The following is a 21,973-nucleotide window of genomic DNA, read 5'->3' on the forward strand; positions in this document are numbered from 1 at the left end:
TAAAGCAGCAAAAGGCTATAAGCACATTCCGTGTTTCCTGCACATCTTATGTAGAAAGATGGATCACTGAGCAGCACTGTTTTAATCAGAAATCGCATCAATCAGAAATTAGGTGGCGTGCGTGAGATGAGAAGGGGAAGCAAGTGGCTTTCAGGGTGTATCCTGGAGAAACCTGCCTTTGCTAATAAGCTTGTCAGATACCCTCAGTGAGAAGATTAGCAATGGAAGCTGAGCTTCCCTGAGATCACCATGACCAGTCTTCACCTCAGATGCTTTGCCACAGGGCAAGGCTGCTGTGTTTGAAGGCAGAGGTGGGAGAAGCTAGGGATCTGCTGGCTATCTTTGAATGGATAGATTGGCAAGATTTCTCTCTCTCTACTTTCTCCACACCCAATAGGGCTGAGAGGCCAAAGCACTTGCCCCATCTCCTATTATTATTATTATTATACCACACTGCCAGCATCCTCACATTCACTTTGAGAGCCCTGTTAGGCTGAGAATGCAGGGCAGAAATGCAAGCAATAACTAAAAGGGACAACGCGCATTTGGCTGAGATGGAGGGCCCCTGGTCAGGCAGGTTCTGCCTCTTCTGTGTGTCTGGGAATTCACCCTCCCATCTCTCTCGAAACCAGCTATGAGGAAGCTGTCTGAATGCACTGGTTCATTTGGCCCCAGAGTAGCGTAGGTGAGCAATAGGCCCATTTTTAGCACCTCTGGGATACTGCCACTTCACCTTTTCTTCAGTTATGAGATGAGCATAATAATCCTAGTTCTCTCTTTGTTTTTCGGTTCTGATTTCCTTGAACCACGCTGGGGGAAAACAACTCTGGGGTTTGAGGTTTTTTTAAACATAATAATAATGTAGAACTGGTCTCCCTTTCTGAATCCTCTGCTTCTGGTAACCATGGAAATGGCTGCTGCAATATGTAACCTGTTGTGGGAGCTGCAAAGCAAGGATCTGGCACGTGTCAGGCTTTTGCTGCCAGTTCTGCCCCTCTCTACCTTAGCATCTCGCGAAGGAATATTTGCATTCCAAACAGAGTCGTGGTTTTCCGCAGCCTCTCACAAGGACACTGGCCTGGGTTTATTTCCAGAGTTCACTCCTCCAAGCCTAGACAGCCTCTGACTTTTATTACTGATGTAACTAAAAGCATGAATTTACCGGTCTCTCTTTTGGATTAGTACCCAACCTTTCCTCCCCCCCAAAAACCCAACTAACTAGAATATGCTGCTCCTGCTGCTTTAGGTCAGCTTAATCATTCAGCCACCGCCTATTCCTGCTTTTTGTGTTCACCCAGTTCCTACAAAGCAGATACTTTGCCCATAGCTTTCATTTCCAGGGAAACCAGGCTTCTGCATGGCTGTCGTCAGTACATCCGTTCAGATAACTGGTTTTTTGATGGAGTTTCCTGATCGCTTCTAGTGAAAGCTTCATGTTGGACAGTGCAGAAAGTTGCCTTCTGTCTTGTCTGATTATTTGTCTACCTAGCCTACTCTGACTGGCAGCTGCAGCTACAGAGCAGTCTCTTTCCCATGCCCTGCTGCTTGATCCCTTTTTAAAGCTAGAGATAGTGGGGATTGAACTATGGACCTTTTACATGCAAAGCAGGTGTCCTACCTCTGAGCTGCATGGGGATGCTGCCTCCCCCCCCCATCTTTGTGGGTTCTTAGGGTCGCATTATCCTCATCAAACATTCTGTCATTTCTGGATACAAACTGAAGGTTACTCAGACAAGACTTGAGCCCTGTGCATGGAAGGGCTGTAGCTCAGGGCAATTTCTTTGCACACAGACGGTCAAAGGTTCAATCCCCAATGGCATCTCCGGGCAGTGCTAGGAGACTCTCCCTGTTTGAAACCCTGCAGACCTACTGCCAGTCAGTGTACAGTGGTGCCTCGGGTTACATATGCTTCAGGTTCCATACGCTTCAGATTACAGACTCCGCTCACCCAAAAATACTACCTTGGGTTAAGAACTTTGCTTCAGGATGAGAACAAAAATTGTGCTCCAGCAGCGCAACAGCAGCAGGAGGCCCCATTAGCTAAAGTGGTGCTTCAGGTTAAGAACAGTTTCAGGTTAAGAACGGACCTCCGGAATGAATTAAGTACGTAACCTGAGGTACCACTGTATTCCCTTACTGGGCTAGATGGACCAGTGGTCTTGCTCAGTAGAATGCAGCTTCCTGTGTTCAAGCAGCATGTTGTAACGGGATTGGGATCAAGCTGACCCACCCTGCCTTATCCAGTTACAACCTGCAGGTGTTGGTCTTCTATCTACAAACAACTCTTTGTAAAAGTGCTGGTCAAACAGATGGGGATAGAGGAGCAGCCCTAAGGCTGCATACGTGCATTAATGCTTAACCATGGTTTGTTTTCCTTAACTTTGGCTGTGCTAGGTTATGACACTTTAAACCATGGTTATGCATTGACTGCAAACCATGGCATAAAGTTGTGATATGAAAGGGGTTTGCAGAACACTTGTTTGGTTTTAGCCACAGTTGACTGTTTCATCTGCCTTGAGCAATGCAGCTTCCTGTTCCCTCTACTGGTCTTGCCACTGTCTCCCTATCTGTACCCTCTGCAGAGGCAGGGCTTAACTCAGCAAATTGAAGTAATGACTTTATTTATGCTTGGGAGGAGAATGTGAATTAAGGCAACCAGCTGCAGTGAGTGGTAAGCCTAGCCAACAGTGCAATCCTAACCATGTCTACTCAAAAATAGATCCTGTTGAGTTCAGTGGGGCTTATTACCTGGTTGATGGGGTTAAAAAAATAATAAGAGCTTGCTGCATATGGACAAGTGCCTAACTGGTCTAGCATCCTGTTCTCACAGTGGCCAGCTGGATGCCTGTGGGAAACCTACAAGCAGCACCCGAGCACAGGATCCCTCTCCCCTCCTGTGGTTTCCAGCAGCTAGGATTCAGCAACATCGCTGCCTCCAGCTGCAGAGGCAGAGCATAGCCATCATGGCTAGTAGCCATCAATAGCTTTCTCCTCCATATTAATCTAATTATCTTTCAAAGCCATTCAAGTTGGTAGCCATTACTGCCTTCTGTGAGACTGAGTTCCACCTACCGGTATGTACTGCATGGACAAGTATTTTCTTTTATCTTTCCTGAATCTTCTAGCATTCAGCTTCATTGGGTGGCCCCAATGTCTCGCTTTATGAGAGGGGGAGAAAAACCTCTCTCTCTCTCCGCTTTCTCCATCCCATAATCACTTATGTCACTTCTTACTTGCTTTGCCCCTTAAACTAAAAAGTCCCAAAGCTGCAACCTTTTGTCATAGGAGAATCATTCCATCCCCTTGATAATTGTGGTTGCCCTTTGCTGAACATTTTCCAACTCAACAATATCCTTTTTTTAGGTGAGGCAACTCAGATTGCAGCCCAAGTGTTCCGATGCACACACTGTTGTAGATATTAAAATGATTCTGTTATATCATTACATTAATTTAACTTTTGCACATGCCTATGCATGGATGCACCAGCCATGTGCCTCAAAATAAGAAGCAGTTAAGTTTTAGATGACTTTATTTCCTCCCTTTTGCATGTCACCTTTTATAAAGGACCAGCACTGTTATATTACAAGACTTTCTGGCAAGTCAAGCAAGACAATACATATATAATATAGGCCTTTCATGTTTTTTTTTTCCTTTTCCAGATGTTTAATGACAAAACTATTCATAATCAATACATAAAATACTGACATTTTTCATATTTTTTGTGTGAAGAAAATTAAAAATGTAAATACAAAATAAGCACATTTCATAAAAACGATTATATTTGATAGAATTAGGCTTCCTCTGTTTAATTTCAGTAAGACATAGTTAAAGTAAGTAGCAGCTTGGTTATCAAGACATAATTTTGTGCAGTCTTCTCGTTTACGGTCGTATTTCAGAATCTAAACGGGCATTTCTTCTTGGCATTTGAATCGTTGCGGGACATGAGCGTTTCCCCCCCTTTGACCATTTTATTAATATGGAATAAATGAAGCAATTCATTCACTTAAGCACAAATCCATAGCCAGACTGCAGGGCCACTGTGGTAAGCATGACGATGAAGGCCAAACACCCCTTGGGAATATTTGCCTTGGAGGGTGCGCGAGGGTTGATTTTTGTGGTCGTCTCCTCTCTCTTTACAGTAACAGCTGTGCTCTGTGGTCTCTTTGAGTAGTTTGTAGGCATCCCACTGGTGATGCTTAAGGTCATGGGAGTGGTGGACGGTCCTACCAAGCCCATTGTGCTTGAATTCACAGAGGTCGTCTCTTGCATGTAAATGCCGTTCGTGGCTGCTGCTGCTTCGTAAGAGCTGAGTTTCTCTGTGCTCAGGTCTTCCGGGTATAGGACCAGTGGCCTGTCCGTGCTTGTGAAGGCGATGGTTTGGCCAGCGGTGGCGCTCAGGCCAACACCCTTCATTCTAAACTGTTGGTGCACTTGTCCGGTTTGCTCCGTTGCCACTGGAGACCCAGCTGCGTCCGCTGCCTTCATGGCTTTAACAAGGAGGTGGCTCTCTGCAGCTGTCGAGAATGGCGTGGCAGCCTTCCAAGGGGTGGTGGCCTCATCTGAGCATGGCGACCCTACGACGGTAGCCCTCGTCTCTCCTATCCATTTCTGCAAATAGGAGAGGTCCTGCTTGTTATCCTCGCATGACCAGGGGTTGTTGTAAAGCGTGATGAGCTGCAGTTGAGCAAGCTGGTCAAAAGCCTCATCAGGAATATAAGCAAACTTGTTGTTGTGCAGGTAAAGTTCAGAAAGATGTGCCAGCCTTGCCAGTGTGCCGGGGAGTATCTGTGTCAAGAAGTTGTTAGATAGATCCACTGTCTCGGTGTTGTAAGGAATATTGGTGGGCACCGTCCACAGTTTGTTGCTACTGAGGTTGAGGGACTTGAGGCTGATCATGGTGTTGTTAATCAGAACAGCCCTTTCCACCATATTCCCAGACACGTCAAGGACTTTAAGGTTCCACTGGTAAGCTGTGTCCAGCTTCTGAAGGACCTTGATGTTGTTGTGTGCAGCATATATTTCCCACAGCGACCTGGGCAGATAAGCCGGGAGGCTCTGGAGCCAATTGTGGGAAATGTCCAGGGTCCTCAGATTGGCAAACCGAGTGAGCTGGTGGTTGAGGTCAGCAAAGTGGTTATAAGACAGGTTTAAATAGGTAATGTTGTCCTGAAGTCCATGTGGCAGCGTGGTCAGGTTTCTGCTGGAGCAGTCCACGTTTCTGTCATTTCCTGAGCACAAGCACGCCAAAGGGCAGATACCCTGGACAGCTGGTATGAAGAAGAGAAGCGCCAGGACGCAGGGCGATGCCTTCAAGACCCGGTTCTCCATTGTTGCCTGGAAACAAATACATGCCAAAATAGCCAGTTTATTGCACAGACTATGAATACAATTCAGAAGGTGGTGTTTATTTTTTAAAACACTGGTTCCTTTCCAGTTGCGTTTCAAGAAAAAGACCACGCATACCTACATTGCTGTGGCATAGACCTCGTTGGTGTAAAAAACACAGCTATTTACAAAGGATCTCTTCATCCTACTGTCTTGCTGTCTGGCAGAAAGAGGCTCATCTATTTCCATCTCCCTCCTTTTTCTCTCTCTCCCCCCCCCCATCCGCCTCCAGCTCCCAATGGTAGCATTCTTCCTAAACTGCTAGTCTCTTCCAAATGTTATACAATGTCTGCTTTCTGTTTTCAGCCCTTTGAATTTCATGTTTATCTATGGGGTTTTCTCCCTTCTTTATTTTACAATGGATTATTTTATAAAGCAGGGACAGGATCACTGGCTACAGAATAGTCTTAAAATCCCTGCAGCTATACATCAGTTCTGTTATCTGCTGTAAATAAGATAATTTGATCAAATGGCATTTTCAATTCAGACATGCATTCGGAACCGTGCAAGCTTAAACTCAGACTGCTAATTGTGTCCCCCCCCCCTTTGCCATAATATTAATCTAATTTTCCCCAAGCTTGGCAAGGTGTCCATTTTCAAATCGGGGTTTAATGTTGGGATGAGATTCTGTAGCTGTCACTGCAGTAGACAGCTGGTCTAAGAAGCTGCCGAGTTATACTATATAGTAATATATACTCTTTCTCTCTCTCTCTCTTTCACACACACACACACACACACACACACGTACAATGTGGCAGCATTTGGCCTTAAAAGCAAATGAGAGGAAGAAAGAGCAAAAGAAGCAAACTTACCTTAGTCCCTGCTGCAGTATCAGTGCATCGTTTCCCTGAAAGACCGAAACGCAAAGGTCGGCTCACTCTCCAGGGTAGCCACAGTTTGTCTGTGGGTTGTGCTTTGCCTCCTCAGCTGCATCGTACTGCCGTTTCCAGGGGCTCTGCAACCACCTGATCAGTGCTCCATCGGAGGACTGCAGAGCTGTCGTTTTGGTGCTGACTCAAATTTATTGCAAGGGGTTGCATACTCAACAAAATGGACAGTCTTTTCTTTTTTTAAAAAAAAAAAGCAAAAGCCCAAGTTTCCAAACTTCTCTCCGCATGTTCCTTCCCTCCGCCCTCCCCCTGGGATGTGTCTCAGTGCATTAGGATACGACATGCATACTTTAACTGTGCAAATAGCATCCAGTCTCGTTTTTTGGTATTTGTGCTAGTCATAAGCTTGCTTCAGCGTTTGACTGTTCCCGGCTGCTCCCTGCTTTTACTTTTAACCAGCTTTTGTCTTGCTGGGATTCTCTGTGTGCCTTAAATGCAGCTCTTGAAATATCTCTGTGCGGGGGAGGGTGGTATTAAATATAATTGGTTTCGTAGCACTTCAGGGAAAGCCAAATATCACCTAGTCCAGCCCCCTGCTTTAGGGTGAGGCACTTCTTCTGTTGACCCATATCTAAGAGCGTAAAGGAGAGCCCTGCTGGATCAGGCCAGTGGCCCATTGAGTCCAGCATCCTGTTCTTGCAGCGGCCAAGCTGATGCCTCCGCAGGAAGCCTGCAAATGGGACCTGAGGCACAACACAACTCTCCTTTCCTGTGGTTTCCAGCAACTGGTATTCAGAAGCAGGCTGCCTTCATCAGTGGAGGGGAAATATAGCCGTCACATATAGTAGCTATTGATAGCCTCCATGAATTTGTCTAATCCTCTTTTAAAGCCTTCCAATTAGTTGGCCATCACTTCCTTTGTGTGGGAGCGAATTCCAGTTCATTATTTTATTTTGTCTGTCCTGAATCTTCCTATGTTCAGTTTCGTTGGATGACCTGGAGTTACAGTGTTATGAGGGGGTGGGGGAATATTTTCTCTATCCACTTCCTCCATTCCATGCATCATTTTATACATACCAATGTCACCTCTTACTCACCTTTTCTCGAAACCCAAACGCTCCAGATGTTTTAGCCTTTCCTCATAGGTGAGCTTCTTCACCCCCTCGGTCATTTGGGTTGCCCTTTTCTGAACCTTTTCCAACTCTACAGCATTATTTTTGAGGTGAGGCAGTGAAAACTCCGCACGCTACTCCACAAATTCGGCCGCGCCATAGATTTGTATAATGGCATTATGATATTGGTGGTTTTATTTTCAGTTCCTTTCCTAACGAGCTCTAGCATGGAATTTGCTGTTTTCACAGCTGCTGCACACTGGGTTGACATCTTCATCTCATCTTCACCCACCTAACAGATTAACCCCCATTGACCCAAACGCTAACAGAGAGACCCTATGCCAAAATTGCCTGTCTGATTTAAGCAACTACCGAGTAAAGCCTGTTATTCGCAGCGCTGCAATTGGTTTTAATGACATGCCAGCTGCAATATAATATAGCCACACTGAGAATTAGTGGTGCACGTGACTAATAAAAAGATAACAGCGTGTGCTGAAAAATAAAACTCTGAAACTTTTTTTTCTTACTATGTCTTTTTTTTAATAACCAACTAATTCCAAGAGCAGCTTTGAAAAGACCCCATCCCTCTGTAACGCCTTGTCCTTCACCTGTCTTTTCAGAGTCCCCCACATTTTTGTCTATTTTGAGTTGGCACTATTCCTTACAATGGTTGAATAGTCTTTTCCGCAGTTCTATCTGGAGACTAGACTAGGAATATAAGAAGAGTTCCGGTGGGTCAGACCTTTCGTGGCCATTTCATCCGCCATCTTATTCCCCCGCAGCAGCTTCCAGGAATCCCACATGCAGGAAATAAAACAACAGCTCTCCCATTGGGTTTCACATTCATACTCAAAGGCAACTGATAGTGAGAGGGAGTCTGCCTCTGATCATGGAGGTTATAATGAGAATTTGACTTCTTCAGTGCTGCTTCCTTGTTCAGCTGCCTGGCTAAGTTCAGGGTGCTGGTTTTGGTCTACAAAGCCTGATATAGCTTGGGACCAGAATACTTGAAAAGATAGTCTCACTCCCTATATTCCTAATCGATCACTGTGTTCTGCAGCTGAGGGTCTCCTGCAGATACCATCTTATCAGGAAGTCCATTCTTCACAATGTATGCGTCAGGCCTTTAGTGCTATGGCACCTACCCATTGGAATTCCCTCCCCTTGAATATTAGATGGAGGGCATCACTGTTGCCTGTTTGACACCTGCTGAAGACCTTCCTCTTTCAACAAACCTTTTAAGTTGAGATCTTTTCCTGACTGCATGTGTATTGGAATTGTTTTGATTGCTTTATCACCTGTACATTTGCTGCCCTGGGCTGTTTGCGGAGGAAAGGTGGCGCATAAATTTTAATAATAAATAATATCAACAACCACAATTTCAATGCTAGAGCCAACAGCCATTTTGTTTTGTGCTCTGTCTCGCAAACTAGGTGACTTGTTTCCCCAACTCCCCTAACAATCTGCTGCTAATTACTTTTACTGTTTCAACTGTATGACTTTTCCTTGCTCCATACGTAAGCCCATTTGGACTAGGACTCTGTCACCTGCATTGCATTCCAGTACAGCGGGTGGTTAGGAAGCTGCCTTTAGGCGCAGTCCGATCCATCTAGCTCAGTGTTTTGTTTATAGACTGACGGTGTCAAAGTGCCTCCAGAGCTGAGGGTTGCCTGGTTAGAGCCCTAGCTTCCTGTTTGAAGATTGCTTTTTAAGACAGGCATTTGGAGTTCAGGGACAATATTTTTGTAGGCTGGTAGCGGTTGGTGTTTTTTATTGAATTTGTTGGTAGATCTTGTGGGTTTTTATTTTCGTTTCGTAAACAGCCTTGTTTTGCAATTTCATGCCAAGAAAAGGAGATGGCGGGGTGCATCAGTGGGCTTTCCTTCTAAGCAAATGTGATCAGGAACAGCAACTAAACCTCAATCTCCACCCAAAGGCATCATCACTCAGCCCAAAGATGCTGGGCTTCACTATTCCTCAGCCCTGCAGTATATGTGCACAGAGGGGTTCCAGCCTGCTCTTGCCCTTTTGCCGGTTGGCTCAGCTGACAGACGTGTCAGACAAAGTGTGGGCTCTGCAAGGTGCAGACTGCTCCAGGGAGAATGGGGTTTCCACACTGCTGCTTCCTTTGCCAGTGCTAAGCATACATTTTACATGCAAAAGTTCTCCATTTCAGTCCCCAGCATCTCCAGGTAGGGCTGGGGGGAAACCCTGGAGAGCCACTAAATCCATGCCAACTGCACCAAGCTAGATGGACCAACTTTCTGACTTTTTTTTTCTTAACCAGTGGCCTGCAGGCTGTTTCTGATCCACAAGATGTGTAATCCTACTATTGACTGAGAGATCCTGTGTGAATACACCTGCAACAAAATGCTGCAGTGTGGAGTGCCCCTGTTAGCCGACTCCATTCCATGCCCCCTTCCAGTTGGTTTCCCATTCTCCCATTCATCTCCCTTCATAATCAGCCAGCATTCCATGGTCGCCAAGCGTGCTCAAGCTTTCAATGGACTGTTTGGGGAGTTACCCTTCAGCAAGGTTTCTTTTTCTTCTGCAAACCTTGGAATTCGCCCAAGGCTGCTGTTAGCTCCCCTCTCTTGTGTGTGGGTGATGCCATCTTGGCGGCATAAGTCGTGGCACTCATGCCTGAACATCAGAAATAGAAGGAAGGATACTGCCTTCTGTTACTGCCAAGGAATGCCTTTTTCAATCAATCATGTTATCCAGAGGTAACTAAGGACAGACTCGGGATTGCGACTAGAGGCTGATTAGCTATTTTATTGAGACTCTATACGCCAGAATAGATTTCAGCAAGATCTCAGCACTGCAGAGCCAACAGCAGCCAAGAAGAGTAAAATGAGTAATACCTTTAACACTGCACGGGTAAAATGATATACACTGGAATATACAAAGTGCACGTGGGGTGGGGGTGGGGGTGGGGGAGATTTTGCTAGCTGAACCAGGCGGAATGATGTCCTTTAAAAAGGACACAAACTCCCACCCTTTAAAATAAGACCCCTGCTGAAAGTTGGGTGTTTAAGAGCTCGTAAAACCAAATACGCTCACATGCATTAAGTATAGAACATGAAAAGGTAGCTAAAAAGGTATTAGCGTCAGATTCCAAAAAAAAATAAATATTGCCAACTGCCTTAATAGGGAACATTGTGGATATTTTCAGTGGCCCCAGCTGAGATGATGCTTCATTTGTGCAGATATGAAATGTTATATTTTCTGAAGTGGTTCACAGGTAAGCAGATGTCCTTAGCAGGATGCTTAGTGTTATTTCATATTTTTATTGCACTGGCAGCCTGGTAGGCATGGTGCAATATATGTTTTAAAAAAGATGGAGAGAAGGGCTGCACTCACCGATAACCCTATGGGAAATTTGCCATGGATTTCAAGTGGGAGGTACTGCAGCACATCCAAGGTGATCTCAATTCACTCTGCCAGGTTTGATCGGTGTGGGAACATGCTCACTTTCCCATTATACTTCAGCTTGCCAATTCATGCACCAAAATCAATCAGTCAATCGTTTTATTTGTCTGCCACCTTTCCAAAGTTAAAACCATGCTAATGGTGGTTTACAGCTTATAAAAACAATTACAGAATTACACACATAGCAATAGTAGTCATAAACAATAAACAAAACATCAAAAAAGTGCACAAGCAAATCAATTTCCACATAAGTCGTAAGATCCAAAATAAACAGCAACAACCCTCGCCCCCAACAAAACTCCCTAAACCATACCCTGGCCCAATATTCTGTCCAGCAGCCTCAGCTTTTGCAGCTGGAGTCATTCAGGGCCCTGCCTTTTCCCAGGTGGGAAAAGACCTGCAAGGCAGGGAGCAGGTCTTCCAGGATTCACAGCCAAGATGGTCAGATAATTTATCTGTAAGCGTCAATCCATGTATCTAGAAGTGGTTGCTTTCATGATGTTACAAATTTAGGTATGGCTGACTGATGGCTGCCACCCATACATCCTAACCCAATAGTCTTCAACTTTTCAGACCCAGGATCCACCCTTCACCCCCAGCTTGCAAAATGGGACCCATCTATTTTCTTGATAACATCTATTACAACTGATGTGTGATGCAGCATCAGCATACTGAGAATTTCCCTGTCCTTCAAAACAGCAGCCAATGGAATGGGTGTAAGGAAACCTGGAGTCTGATGATGTCAGGACACACATTTTGTAACTACCTATTTCCCCAGGAGAGAAGGAGGTGAACTAGGCTGTTTTTTCCCCATGGCAGACATACATCAGCAATAACACCCAGTTCTGGCCTGGGTTGGTATAGTGAAATGAATAGTGTGACCCTTGGCAATATAGCTTTGTGTGGATATGGAGGAGTTAAGGTCTCAAAGCCTAATTATCTCATAGGCTGCGGGAATGAAACCTGTACATTTTCATGAGCCCTTTAGAATGGAGGCAGAAAAAAAATCTAAATATAGAATGGACTATTTCATGACTTGTAACTTCATGACAAGGCTCTGGTAGACCGTCACATCCGCTTATGCTAACGATTAGCAAATCTTGGTGCATCTCACCACTTAACCAATGTATAAAAAAAGAAACAAAAGACCAGGATGCTGAAGTTGCAGTAACTTTTTTTTTAAGTGTTGAAGAGCACAAAGTTTAGCATTAGAATCAAGAGTTGATTTCCCCAAGGTCCACCCAATCAGCTCCGGCCAGATTCCAAAGCGAGTGTTCTTGCTTGCAGCAGAGCTTTTAATTCTCATGGATGCACTTTGCAGTAGAACTTTGAACAAGGAAACGAAAGCATCATCTAGGGATCTCTTCTGCGTACATAAGATCCCCTTGATCAAAACTGGCAGCAGTTTACTCCACTGGATCAAATGTGCAAGTGAAAGAAATCCGAGTCATGTCTGTGTTGTAGAATTATTGGAAAGGTTCTTGCTTCCAGGGGAGGTGAAAGCGGTTGGATATTGCAGAATTTGGTCCTTGGGAAAACCGGTCATGGGGCTGAGGGTGGCTGGATAGAGGTGAGTTCACCATCCTGCTTCCCCTTGTTCTGGGGTTTATATTCCCAGGACACATTTCTCCTCGGCCAAAAAAAGAGCGGAGTTCACCACCACCTCCCTTTGAGCCCCAGCACCAAAACTCGTGTCTCCCATATATCTTTGGGAACATAGGGCGCTGCCTTATGCTGATTCAGACACTTGCTCATCTAGCTCAGTACTGTCCACACTGACTGACAGTGGCTCTCTAGGAGTTCAGACAGGGATTGAGCATGGGACCTTCTGCATGTGGAGCAAATGCTACCACTGAGCTATGTTCCTTTCCCCAAAGTTCCCATCCCATAATTCCCTGGGGCTTAGTGTACCTGCTGAACCCTCTGAGCTTTTGGAGCTCGGTGGAACTGCTGCCGCACCTGCATCAAATTGGTTGGCACTAAAGATGAGCTCAATGGGTTCCTGTGTTTCATTTTGTATAGCCATGTTGTGGTTACTCCCATATAGTACTGCAGTGACGTGGGTGCAAAAGTGTTTCTGTTGCATGTGATATGTCTGAACCTGCAATCATGAGTTCTGATAAAATTTGCTTTGGGCTGATAACAATAGCAAACAAAATTTGGGGTGGGGTGGGGGGGTGGCTTGCCTTTAGATTTAAAAAAGGCAAAATTTGTAGACAGGGAAAAAATGCTATTATTTAACAAGTTGTAAAAGAGCCTGTTGGAAAGGAGGCTTAATACTTAGTGGTGCCCAGGAACCAGAGCAAGACGCAGATGTTGTTGATCGGCTTGGAAACAGTGACCATAGTGCTGTAAAATTCAACATAAATGCAAGTGGTTCCCAGGAAGTCCAGCAAGGTCACATTTTCAGTGTCAAAAAGACGGCTTCTTAAAAGAGAAGGCATTGCTTTAAAGGAAGCTGCAAAGGAAGTGCCAGAAGGTTCAGATCTCTTCCGGACACTTGGAGATTATGTAAGACCAATGTAGTAGAACTACAGATAAAAAGGATGTCATGGGTTCATAAAGGGTACAAACAAATGGAAAGGTATTCTGATCAACTGCTGCCCAAATAAGGGTGAATAAAAAGGAGCAGAAACTCATGGAGGAAATGTTTTAACATTGCATCCCATTTGCAAAGGTTGTGTACCTCTGAAAGCCAGTTGTTTCCTTCATGCACAGCTTGTTAACTTTCTGGAAGCTTCTGGTTGATCACAGTGGAGAACATAGATACCCTAGAAGCAGCCGGACCGTTGCTCTTCTGTTCTTATGTGAAAAAGGCAATGGCGCTCCCTTTTGCTCACAAAAAAAAACTAGAGACTAACAGCATTTGATAGGTCTTCGGCCTTTTTCTTTGATTGGTTTGTTTCCCTAAGCATTTTCCTCCTTTATATCAGTTAGATAACAAGTCTTCTGGAGGAGGTGGTAGTAGCAGTTCTTCGCCTGGAATTTGATGGGAGAGAACTAGGGATCCAGAACACTGGATCTCTGCAGTTGGTTCAAGTGAGAGGGACTCTGTCTGCTTTGGACAGAGATCCTCATTAGCTCCATCAAGCCAGTTTGGCGGTGGAGGCAAATCAAGTGGCTCTGGACTATCAGACTGGAGTGGAACATCTATCAAGCTGCTTGGTTCTTCAGAAATGGCAGTTTGCATGCTTGCAGAAGAAGCTGTTGCTGTGGAGCTTGACTGCATGCCACTCTCTTCAGCCCCACATATAGGGGGAACATCCGGGCCTTGGCTTGATTCAGACAACTGTCCCTGTGCATTTTCCAATAGCTGCGCATCTTTGTTGAATTTCCAAGGCAAGAAGGAGAGAACTGAAGTCCGCCTCGTGTCTTGAATAGGTTCTTTATCTGCAGTTGTATCTGGTACTTCTCCATCCGCAAATGGGGAACGGCCTGCCCAGTGCGGGACAGGTGTAGCGGACCTTCTCCACCTCCTCCATAGGAAGATGCCAACAATAATTACGATCATGACAGTCAGGATGACCCCAATTACTACCGCTGCTATGAAGTGTCCACCATCGTGAGATTTGGGATCTTCTGCTGCAGGAACCTGGGGCTGTGTGGTGAATGTTTGCTGGTTAAATTTTGCAGGGTCTCCAGGTTCGCTTGTTTTGTATGAATGTATGGGGGTTTTTCCATCAGTGCCAACAACTGCAGTGGTAGTGATCGGAAGTGTAGTTGATACGTTCCACCATAGCTGCCCGTAGAAGAAAACAAGCACAATGGCTCTGGAGTCCATAGTTGCGTCAGTGCTGATAAACGCTTCTGTGGCACAAAGGGAATAAAAGGCAGTAAATTATCAGAACCTAGAGCAGGCACCCCCAAACTCGGCACTCCAGATGTTTTTGGGACTACAACTTCCACCATCCCTAGCTAACAGGACCAGTGGTCAGGGATGATGGGAATTATAGTTCCAAAACATCTGGAGGGCCAATTTTGGGGGTGCCTAATCTAGAGGGTTGTATCCAACTCTCTTGTATTCAAAATAGACCCATTGGAATTAATGAACCCAAGGAAGTCATATCCATTGTTTTCAGTGGGTCTGTTCTGTGTTGCATTGGATACAACCGAGTGTCTTTGATTTTTAAAATAAGTAGTGTTGTTTGTAACGCAAGTGTACTGACTCGTGCTATGATGGCCAGGATTCAACTCTGTCCTAGAGAAACAAAAGTTAAAACTTTCGCATGGGCTTGACTTCCCTTACTGGGAAGTGTGAGAGTGTGAGAATTAAGTGGCCTCAGAGTTAGGTACATTTGATGAATCTGATCTTTGTACATTCCAATGTGACTAGCATGCAGAGTAAAACATGCAGATTAAAAATGCATATTTTGGTGGGAAATACTTTAGAAACATGTATTTTGTGAGAAAACATGTTCAAAAGTACTTATTTAAATGCAAATTTTGGGGTAGATTTTTTTTTTCATTACTTACTTACTTACTTACTTACTTATACCTAACCATTTTCCCTGATGGGACTCAAGGCGACTTACATATAAAAATAAAAACCACTAAAAACATAGAAAGAAATGGAAGAGAACGACCTTATGCGTGAACACATCCAAAATCGATTCGGACCAGAAATTTGTGGTTCTGTTCATTCCTAACGTCTGAAGAGCACTTCCCATTCCTGTATGTATTTGTATCCCTGTTTGGAGTGTGAGTTACTCACTGGAAAGAGGCAGGCCTGGAGCAGTAACTCACATAGAAACAAGAGTAGGTAGCCTGCATCTTTAAATGGGGGATGATTAATCCATTCACAGCAGATAGAAAGACATGAAAGAATTCCCCTTCCCTTAACTGGGCCTGACTGAAAGGAGACTAGCCCAGAGCAAATACAACAAAGTTTTGTAGCACTTGTTTTAATGAAGGGACATGCAGGAGGAGCTCCAGGTTTGAGGGGGCCCAGGGCAAAATGCCCTCTGGCAAGCCCCCCTCATCCATCGGTAGGTGGTGATCAGCAGTAGCATGGCAAGTGGCTCTGGGTGACTGGATCAAGCTACCATTTAAATTTCCCACAGTGCTTCTGGAGGGAAGCTGCATTGTGAGAAATTAAAATGACAGTGCGATGCAGCTGCTGAGAATGCTCAGAGCACCAGGTCAGAATTCTTTTTAAGGGCAGGGGGTGCAAGGAAGGCACCAGCAGTGGGTCCTGCTGGGGGGTTAGGAACCCTATGAGTGGGAACTCTGGCCTTGGGGCAGGCCTTCTGAAGGCAATCTTAATAGCAGCTGTCCTCAGTAAAATGTTTTCAAGGTCTGTGCATCCATTTTAAAGGATAACATTTTAAAAATGCAAACCTGAAGGGATGGAACTAGAAATCTTAACTATACAGGTTTTTTTTTTTTCTTGCTCCAGATTGGATCCTGCAAAAGTGAACCCCGCCCCCCTCTTTTTGGGGAATCTCAAGAATGGGCGGTAGCATGGAATCTTTAAAGTGGAACACTATTTTGCAGCGGTTCAAATTACCTAAATATGTCAATAGCTTACATTAGCAGCTCTGAACTACACATTCTGTTGTCAAATCCTATACAAACGTGTGAGTAAGCCTCATTGAACTACGTAGGGCTTACTTCAAAGTAAACAGTGTTGCGCCATAAACCTTTTTACTTTTTCATGCTATCATGAATTACTCCTGTGATGAAGGTCACTGAACTTAACTTGCTTTCATTGCAGCTCAAATTCAATTGTTGCAGCCAATTGCCCTTTAACTCCAATATACACACATATATATTTACAGAGAAACACATAGATACTCCTTTTTCCCACCTTTGTGTTTACTTACATAAATTTGTTGGTACTTAAGATGCCCCAAAAGTATGTGGATTTTTTTGTTGTGATGTGACTGTTGCTTGCAGAAATTACATCCAGAGATTTTACTAAAGATAACAAAGTTGCAAGCAAGAAAAAAAGAATTTGTGCATTTGTTGTTATAACAAAGAATAAAATGAAGGGAGTATTTTCAGAACCTATAAGGCTTCCCTCAGATAATAAAAACTTGAGGCACGACCACCTTAATGTTCCAATTTTCTCTTTATATTTGTTCATTTCAAAGAGAGGTCTGTTCTCACCCCCCAACCCCCAAGTTGAGTTGGTACCCAGATCTGATTGGCGTTCCAGTGGCAATCACTCTTTGGGGACAGTCCAGGTCACTTGTGCTTTTTTTTTTTTTTTTTTTTGCTGCATAATGTATATATCTCTTTTGGAAGAAAAAATCCTCACTTAATATAACATTAGCCTTGCATGTGATAGGGAATGCAAAACTTTTTTTTTTTTTTAAAGAACATTCCAAAAAGTAAAGCACACATTCCTAAGATATTCAATTCCAGTTTTACTGTTCTAGAGATGTTTTTTATCCAAAGAAGTATAATTGTGTCTTACCTGTTCGATATCGTTTCTTGTTCTAACCAGGTTCTCGTTTTTAAGTTCACATTTTAATGGTTCAAGAGCAGAGAAAAGGAAGCACAACACAACAAAGTGTTTCTAAATGGCTGGTGGTTTACACGTTGCAAAATGATCCTATTTTCATTTAAAGAGGAAGTTTATCAACACTTTTTGCAGGAAGCCCCAAGAACTGAGAAGTGATTAAGTGTGTGGACATTTTTCTCTGCAAAGGCTGTACTCTGGGCAGCTTTCTCTATAGAAGTATTTTTCAGTGTCTAACCAAATTTTAATGGTAGCAGATTGAAATTAGAGAGTTTTTGTGCCTGTGAAGAGAAAACACAGCCAATCAAATGTTGATGTTGTTAAATTATGTGACATTTACATTGATACATATATAGGTGCTTCTGTTTCTTTTTCTTGGAAGGCCAAGGAAATAATTGCTCAGAGGGTGCTTACATACATTCAAAGTACATTCGCCCCTCCCTGCAAAAAGAATACTGAGAACTGTAGAATACCCAACAGCTACAATTCTCAGCGCCCTTAATGAACTAGAGTTCTTTGAGGAACTTGTGTATTTTAAATACGGTATATGGTCACTTGCTGGTCCAGCAAAGATGTAACACATCTATTTCTTTTAAACATGTTTAAAAAATTAGGAGCAGGCTGTAAGAGTGTGTTCTTCCTCCCCAAACCCTTCCATCCTCCATGTGACTCTCCTGTACCTCAGTCTTTGCCCCAGTGATACAAAGCATTGATTTAACCCTGGCTTATGATATTCAAGTTCCTACTGAACCAGGGCCTTCACCCTTATTTAAAAATCAAGATGCAAACCTAGTGTGATGTAGTTGTGGGAGTTTCTGAGCTGGTCAATGCATGTTCAGATTGCCTGTCTCCACATCTTGTGGCCCTCCAGAGCCCAGTACAATACCTAGCTCAGTTTGCTAAGCCTATGCCTGCTCAGAGAGCCAGGTGCCTGTGCAGGGCTTGCTTTTCCTTCCCCATTCTCAGCTGCTAAACAGCATTAAGAAGCAAGCTGAAGGTCCACACCGAGCACTTGCCCGGATGCGTTTCCATATGAGCAAGTTCCGTAGTGACTGTTGGCAACTGAGGCAACTGTGAACAGGAAGCGCTGTGTTCCTTTGTGGTTGCAAGTGGGTGTTGTGTAGCTCGGAGTTCTTCCTCCTCCTCTTTGCTTAGCTAAGCTGCTGTTTTTGCTTCCAAGGGGAATTTTCTTCTCTGCTTGCTTGGCTCCTTGTTGAAGGAGCGGTTGCCAGGCTTCTTGGCGTTTTCAAAAATGGCTAGGCTTCTGTTTGGATGTTCTCACTCGGTTTCGAGTAGCTGGGTACATGGAGGAGAAGTCTTCTGTTCTCCCTGCCCAAACTCTCAGCTTGAGTAGCCCTGCACGGGAAGTTGCTGAGGTTCAAAATGACTCAGTTAGGAATGCAAATTTCTCCAGCCCATAATGTTTCATTGCACCTGTGCATTCTTGCACTTTGGACTGCAGATCTAAGCATGTTCTTGTGGTTCTTGACATGGAAGGTGGCATTTCATTTTTGGCAAATGTGGCAAACTCTGTAGTCCTGTTGTCCACATTGACACCTATTACTATATGTGTTTCTGAGTATACATGCACATGCATGTGCACAGGGGCCAGGGATCGTTCCAGAAGCATCCATTAAACTGCCTGTTGAAAATAAGGTTGCTGATCATAAAACACTCTAAGTGGATATGGTCATGCTTTGGTTAAGTATATATCAGTTAGTAGGTTCCAGTGATCAGCTGATGGACGCAGTGAATTGTCTTGTTTAAGGTGCTGGGTCAATGAGTCTCTTCTCTTTGTAGATGGTCTTATTTTCTTTAGGCAGGCTGGACTTTGTTTACCGTATACAGTGGTACCTTAGGTTACATACACTTCAGGTTAAATACACTTCAGGTTACAGACTCCACTAACCCAGAAATAGTACCTCGGGTTAAGAACTTTGCTTCAGGATGAGAACAGAAATCGTGCTCCGGCGGCATGGCCGCAGCAGGAGGCCGCATTAGCTAAAGTGGTGCTTCAGGTTAAGAACAGTTTCAGGCTAAGAACGGACCTCTGGAACGAATTAAGTACTTAACCCGAGGTATCACTGTATACTTGAGTATAAGCCGACCCAAATTAAAGCTGAGGCACCCAATTTTAGCACAAAAAACTGGGAAAACTTACTGAGTATAAGCCGGTTCACCACACCACAAACCTGCCTCTCCCAACCACGGCTCCTGTGCCTGCCCTTGCGAGAGGCAGGCAGCGGGACCAGCAGTGAGAAAGGGCTCCTTTTGGGCCGCTCGTTCCGCCGCCGCCGCCGCCGCCACCCGCCTTACTCGAGTATAAGCCAAGGGGGGCTTTCTCAGCATTAAAAAATGTGCTGAAAAAGTCAGCTTATATTCAAGTATATACGGTACTTTAATTTACTTTACTTTAATTATTTATATTCTGCCTGTGTGGCTGGGTTGTCCCAGCCACTCTTGCTACAAGCATCTTAGCTTAGCTCAGGTCCTACCTGCCTTCTTAACTTCCTCCTTTTCTCCTCACCTGGGTTTCGAGGTGTGTATTGGGTTGTGGATGGTGTTGTGTTCTCCCTCCCCACAATATTAACCCCAGCTTTGCCCCCCAGCTTCCCTCAGCTTTTACTTAGCAGTCCCTGGATAGGAGCTGGCATTAACAGTCAATATGCTTGCTCACTTTCTACCCTTCCCACGTAAGAAGTTGACTTATACTGAATCTGGCCCTTGGTCCATTTAACCAAGTATTATCTGGTAGTAGTTCTCAATGGTTCTGGGTAGGGGTCTTTCCCAGCCTTACTTGGAGATGCTGGAATTCAGTCTGCTGTCTTATGCGTGCAAATGGTGTACTTTACTGCTGAGCTTCAGCCAATTCCCTTAGCTTGTGTTGGGTTTGGGGTAAGTGGGCTTGATAAATTTATATTTCCTGCACATCAGCTGTATGACGTTGGCTAGAGCTTCAAGCCTATGTTCACTAACAACTTTGGAAGTTTGATACTAATATATAGATATTTATTTCCCAAACCAAAATCATACGTATCTTGGGTGGGGAGAGGAAGAGATCACATCATCTGCTCATTGGGGAATAAGCTGAGTCACTTGGCAGTATGATCATTTTTAAAATCCCATTGAGTACTTTTATTTCCTGGGGGTGGATGGGTGGAGGGAGAGACATGCCTAACATGGAACCACCTGCTGTAAGTCTTGACTAAAAATGACTTGGCTCAACTGCACGGCAGTTCAGAAAGTCTCATGCTGTGCCAAGCACATTCAGGAGATGGATTAATCACTAGGCTAAGTATGCTGCAGCAGCAAGTCCCAGACAGATTATGAGGTTATTCTATGGTGTCATAATCCATATGTCTTCCCCTGCCCAGCATAGGAACTCACCCCCCACATCCTTAAATTCCTCTTTTTTTGAAAATTTCACGTAACATGGAGATTGGGGCAGGACTTTGCATTTTATCTCCCCACCCCCCCAGCATAGCTTTTGATCTTAAGGGCCTCCTCTTGCCTCAAGCAGTGTTCATCATGTGTGATGAAGGGGGGTGTCTTTGCACTGGGGGCTGAGGGGGTTAAAAGGACACAGCCTCCAAATCTGCTTGTGTGGGAGTGAGTCACCGAACAGAGCCAGTTATTGCTGAACCTCCCATGCTTTCTTCTTTCAAAATATAGCTTTCAGCTAGGGAATAGCAGCTGCACACTTCTTATTATAGGGAACAAGTGACCAAGCTGCAGGAAAATCTTCAAAGTTGAGAACGCGGTCAGCTGGAAGGACTACTTCATAGACTGCACAATATTTAAGGGGTGGAACAGGAAGAAGCAGATGGGAGTGAGGCAATGTGTGTTTGGGTGGGTCTCCTCTAGTGCACGAATGCTGGCAGGGCAGAATGCATGCTTGCGTGTGTGACCTGTGGACCCCCTGCCTCCAAATATTGTTCTAAATAAAGTTCCCCTCTGCCTTTTGACTCAGATTTATCCTGGATTTTATCTCAGTGTGTTGACTGCTCTGCTTTCTGTTCTGAATCGGCCAGTTGGTTTTATTGCTTGCTGGTGGTTTCTTTTTCTTTGTCTTTTAAGCTGTTCTGGGAGTCCCTTTTTGGACTGAAAAGTTTCTCTGAAATACTAGCAGCTGGGATCATCCGGTGAAACTGAATGTTGGAAGATTTTTGGACAGACCCCCCAAAAAGTACTTCTTCACACATTCCAGGGTGAAACAGCAGAATTTGCTACCACAGGATATAGTGATGGCAAAGGTTTCTCAGGTTCCCTTCTGGCCTTGTATGTTGTTCAAGCAGGATATCTTGAAAATACGGTTTTCTATGATATGTATTGCCTATATGTATGGTAGTGTGGCTCATAGAGTAATGGGCCTGATTCATACAGTATCCCTAAGGGAAACAAGGCAGCATTTGTGTAGGAACAATACATACCTTTGACTCCACTCCAAATTGATTCTCCACTGAGAAATTACTAAATTGGAATGACAAGAAGCGCTGGAGAAGTAGAGGTTTCTATCCTGCAGTGGTAATGTATGAATTGAAGCAACGGCACCTGATGAACAGGAAAATATTGTATTCCTCAGTAAAGGGATTAAGTGTCCATTGATGTGCCATGTCGAGTATACTGTATACCAGAGATGGGAACCTGTGGCCATTCAGATGTGTAGGGTGGTGCGCTGTACACTAAAGAACACCCCCCCACACACACAAAATAACCCCAAACTCAAAAAGCTGATGGGAGGAGGAATTTTA

At 44.4% G+C, this 21,973-nt stretch overlaps 3 protein-coding genes and 1 long non-coding RNA gene across 9 annotated transcripts in view; 1 reads left to right on the plus strand and 3 right to left on the minus strand.

Moving 5' to 3' along the window:
- The window catches only part of EVI2A (ecotropic viral integration site 2A), a 166,724-nt gene that overhangs the window by 137,147 nt on the left and 7,604 nt on the right, over positions 1–21,973 (minus strand). The window lies entirely within an intron of this gene.
- Positions 1–21,973, plus strand: part of NF1 (neurofibromin 1) — a gene marked incomplete at its 3' end in the record, with an annotated part of 165,357 nt that overhangs the window by 86,072 nt on the left and 57,312 nt on the right. The window lies entirely within an intron of this gene.
- Positions 3,512–6,800, minus strand: OMG (oligodendrocyte myelin glycoprotein). 2 transcript variants are annotated; one of them, XM_081843838.1, is made up of 2 exons: positions 6,198–6,800; positions 3,512–5,334 (listed from the first exon to the last, which is right to left on the minus strand). In XM_081843838.1, exon 2 carries the CDS (start codon positions 5,326–5,328, stop codon positions 4,000–4,002), a length of 1,329 nt encoding a protein of 442 aa, XP_081699964.1. In that variant the 5' UTR covers positions 5,329–5,334; positions 6,198–6,800; the 3' UTR covers positions 3,512–3,999. The 2 variants fall into 2 exon arrangements, with proteins under 2 accessions (XP_081699964.1, XP_081699965.1); XM_081843839.1 differs by lacking the exon at positions 6,198–6,800 and adding an exon at positions 5,464–5,577.
- LOC309331573 lies at positions 10,842–17,663 on the minus strand. Its single transcript, XR_014151899.1, has 3 exons — positions 17,178–17,663; positions 16,582–16,675; positions 10,842–14,566 (listed from the first exon to the last, which is right to left on the minus strand). It is a non-coding gene; the product is annotated as an uncharacterized lncRNA (long non-coding RNA).

This window comes from Podarcis erhardii (genome assembly GCF_964252035.2).
Source record: "Podarcis erhardii genome assembly, chromosome: 16".
Taxonomy (NCBI): Eukaryota; Metazoa; Chordata; class Lepidosauria; order Squamata; family Lacertidae; genus Podarcis; species Podarcis erhardii.

Coding starts and splice junctions, on each gene's coding strand:
- OMG (XM_081843838.1), bottom strand. CDS start 5,328: ATGGAGAACCGGGTCTTGAAGGCATCGCCCTGCGTCCTGGCGCTTCTC.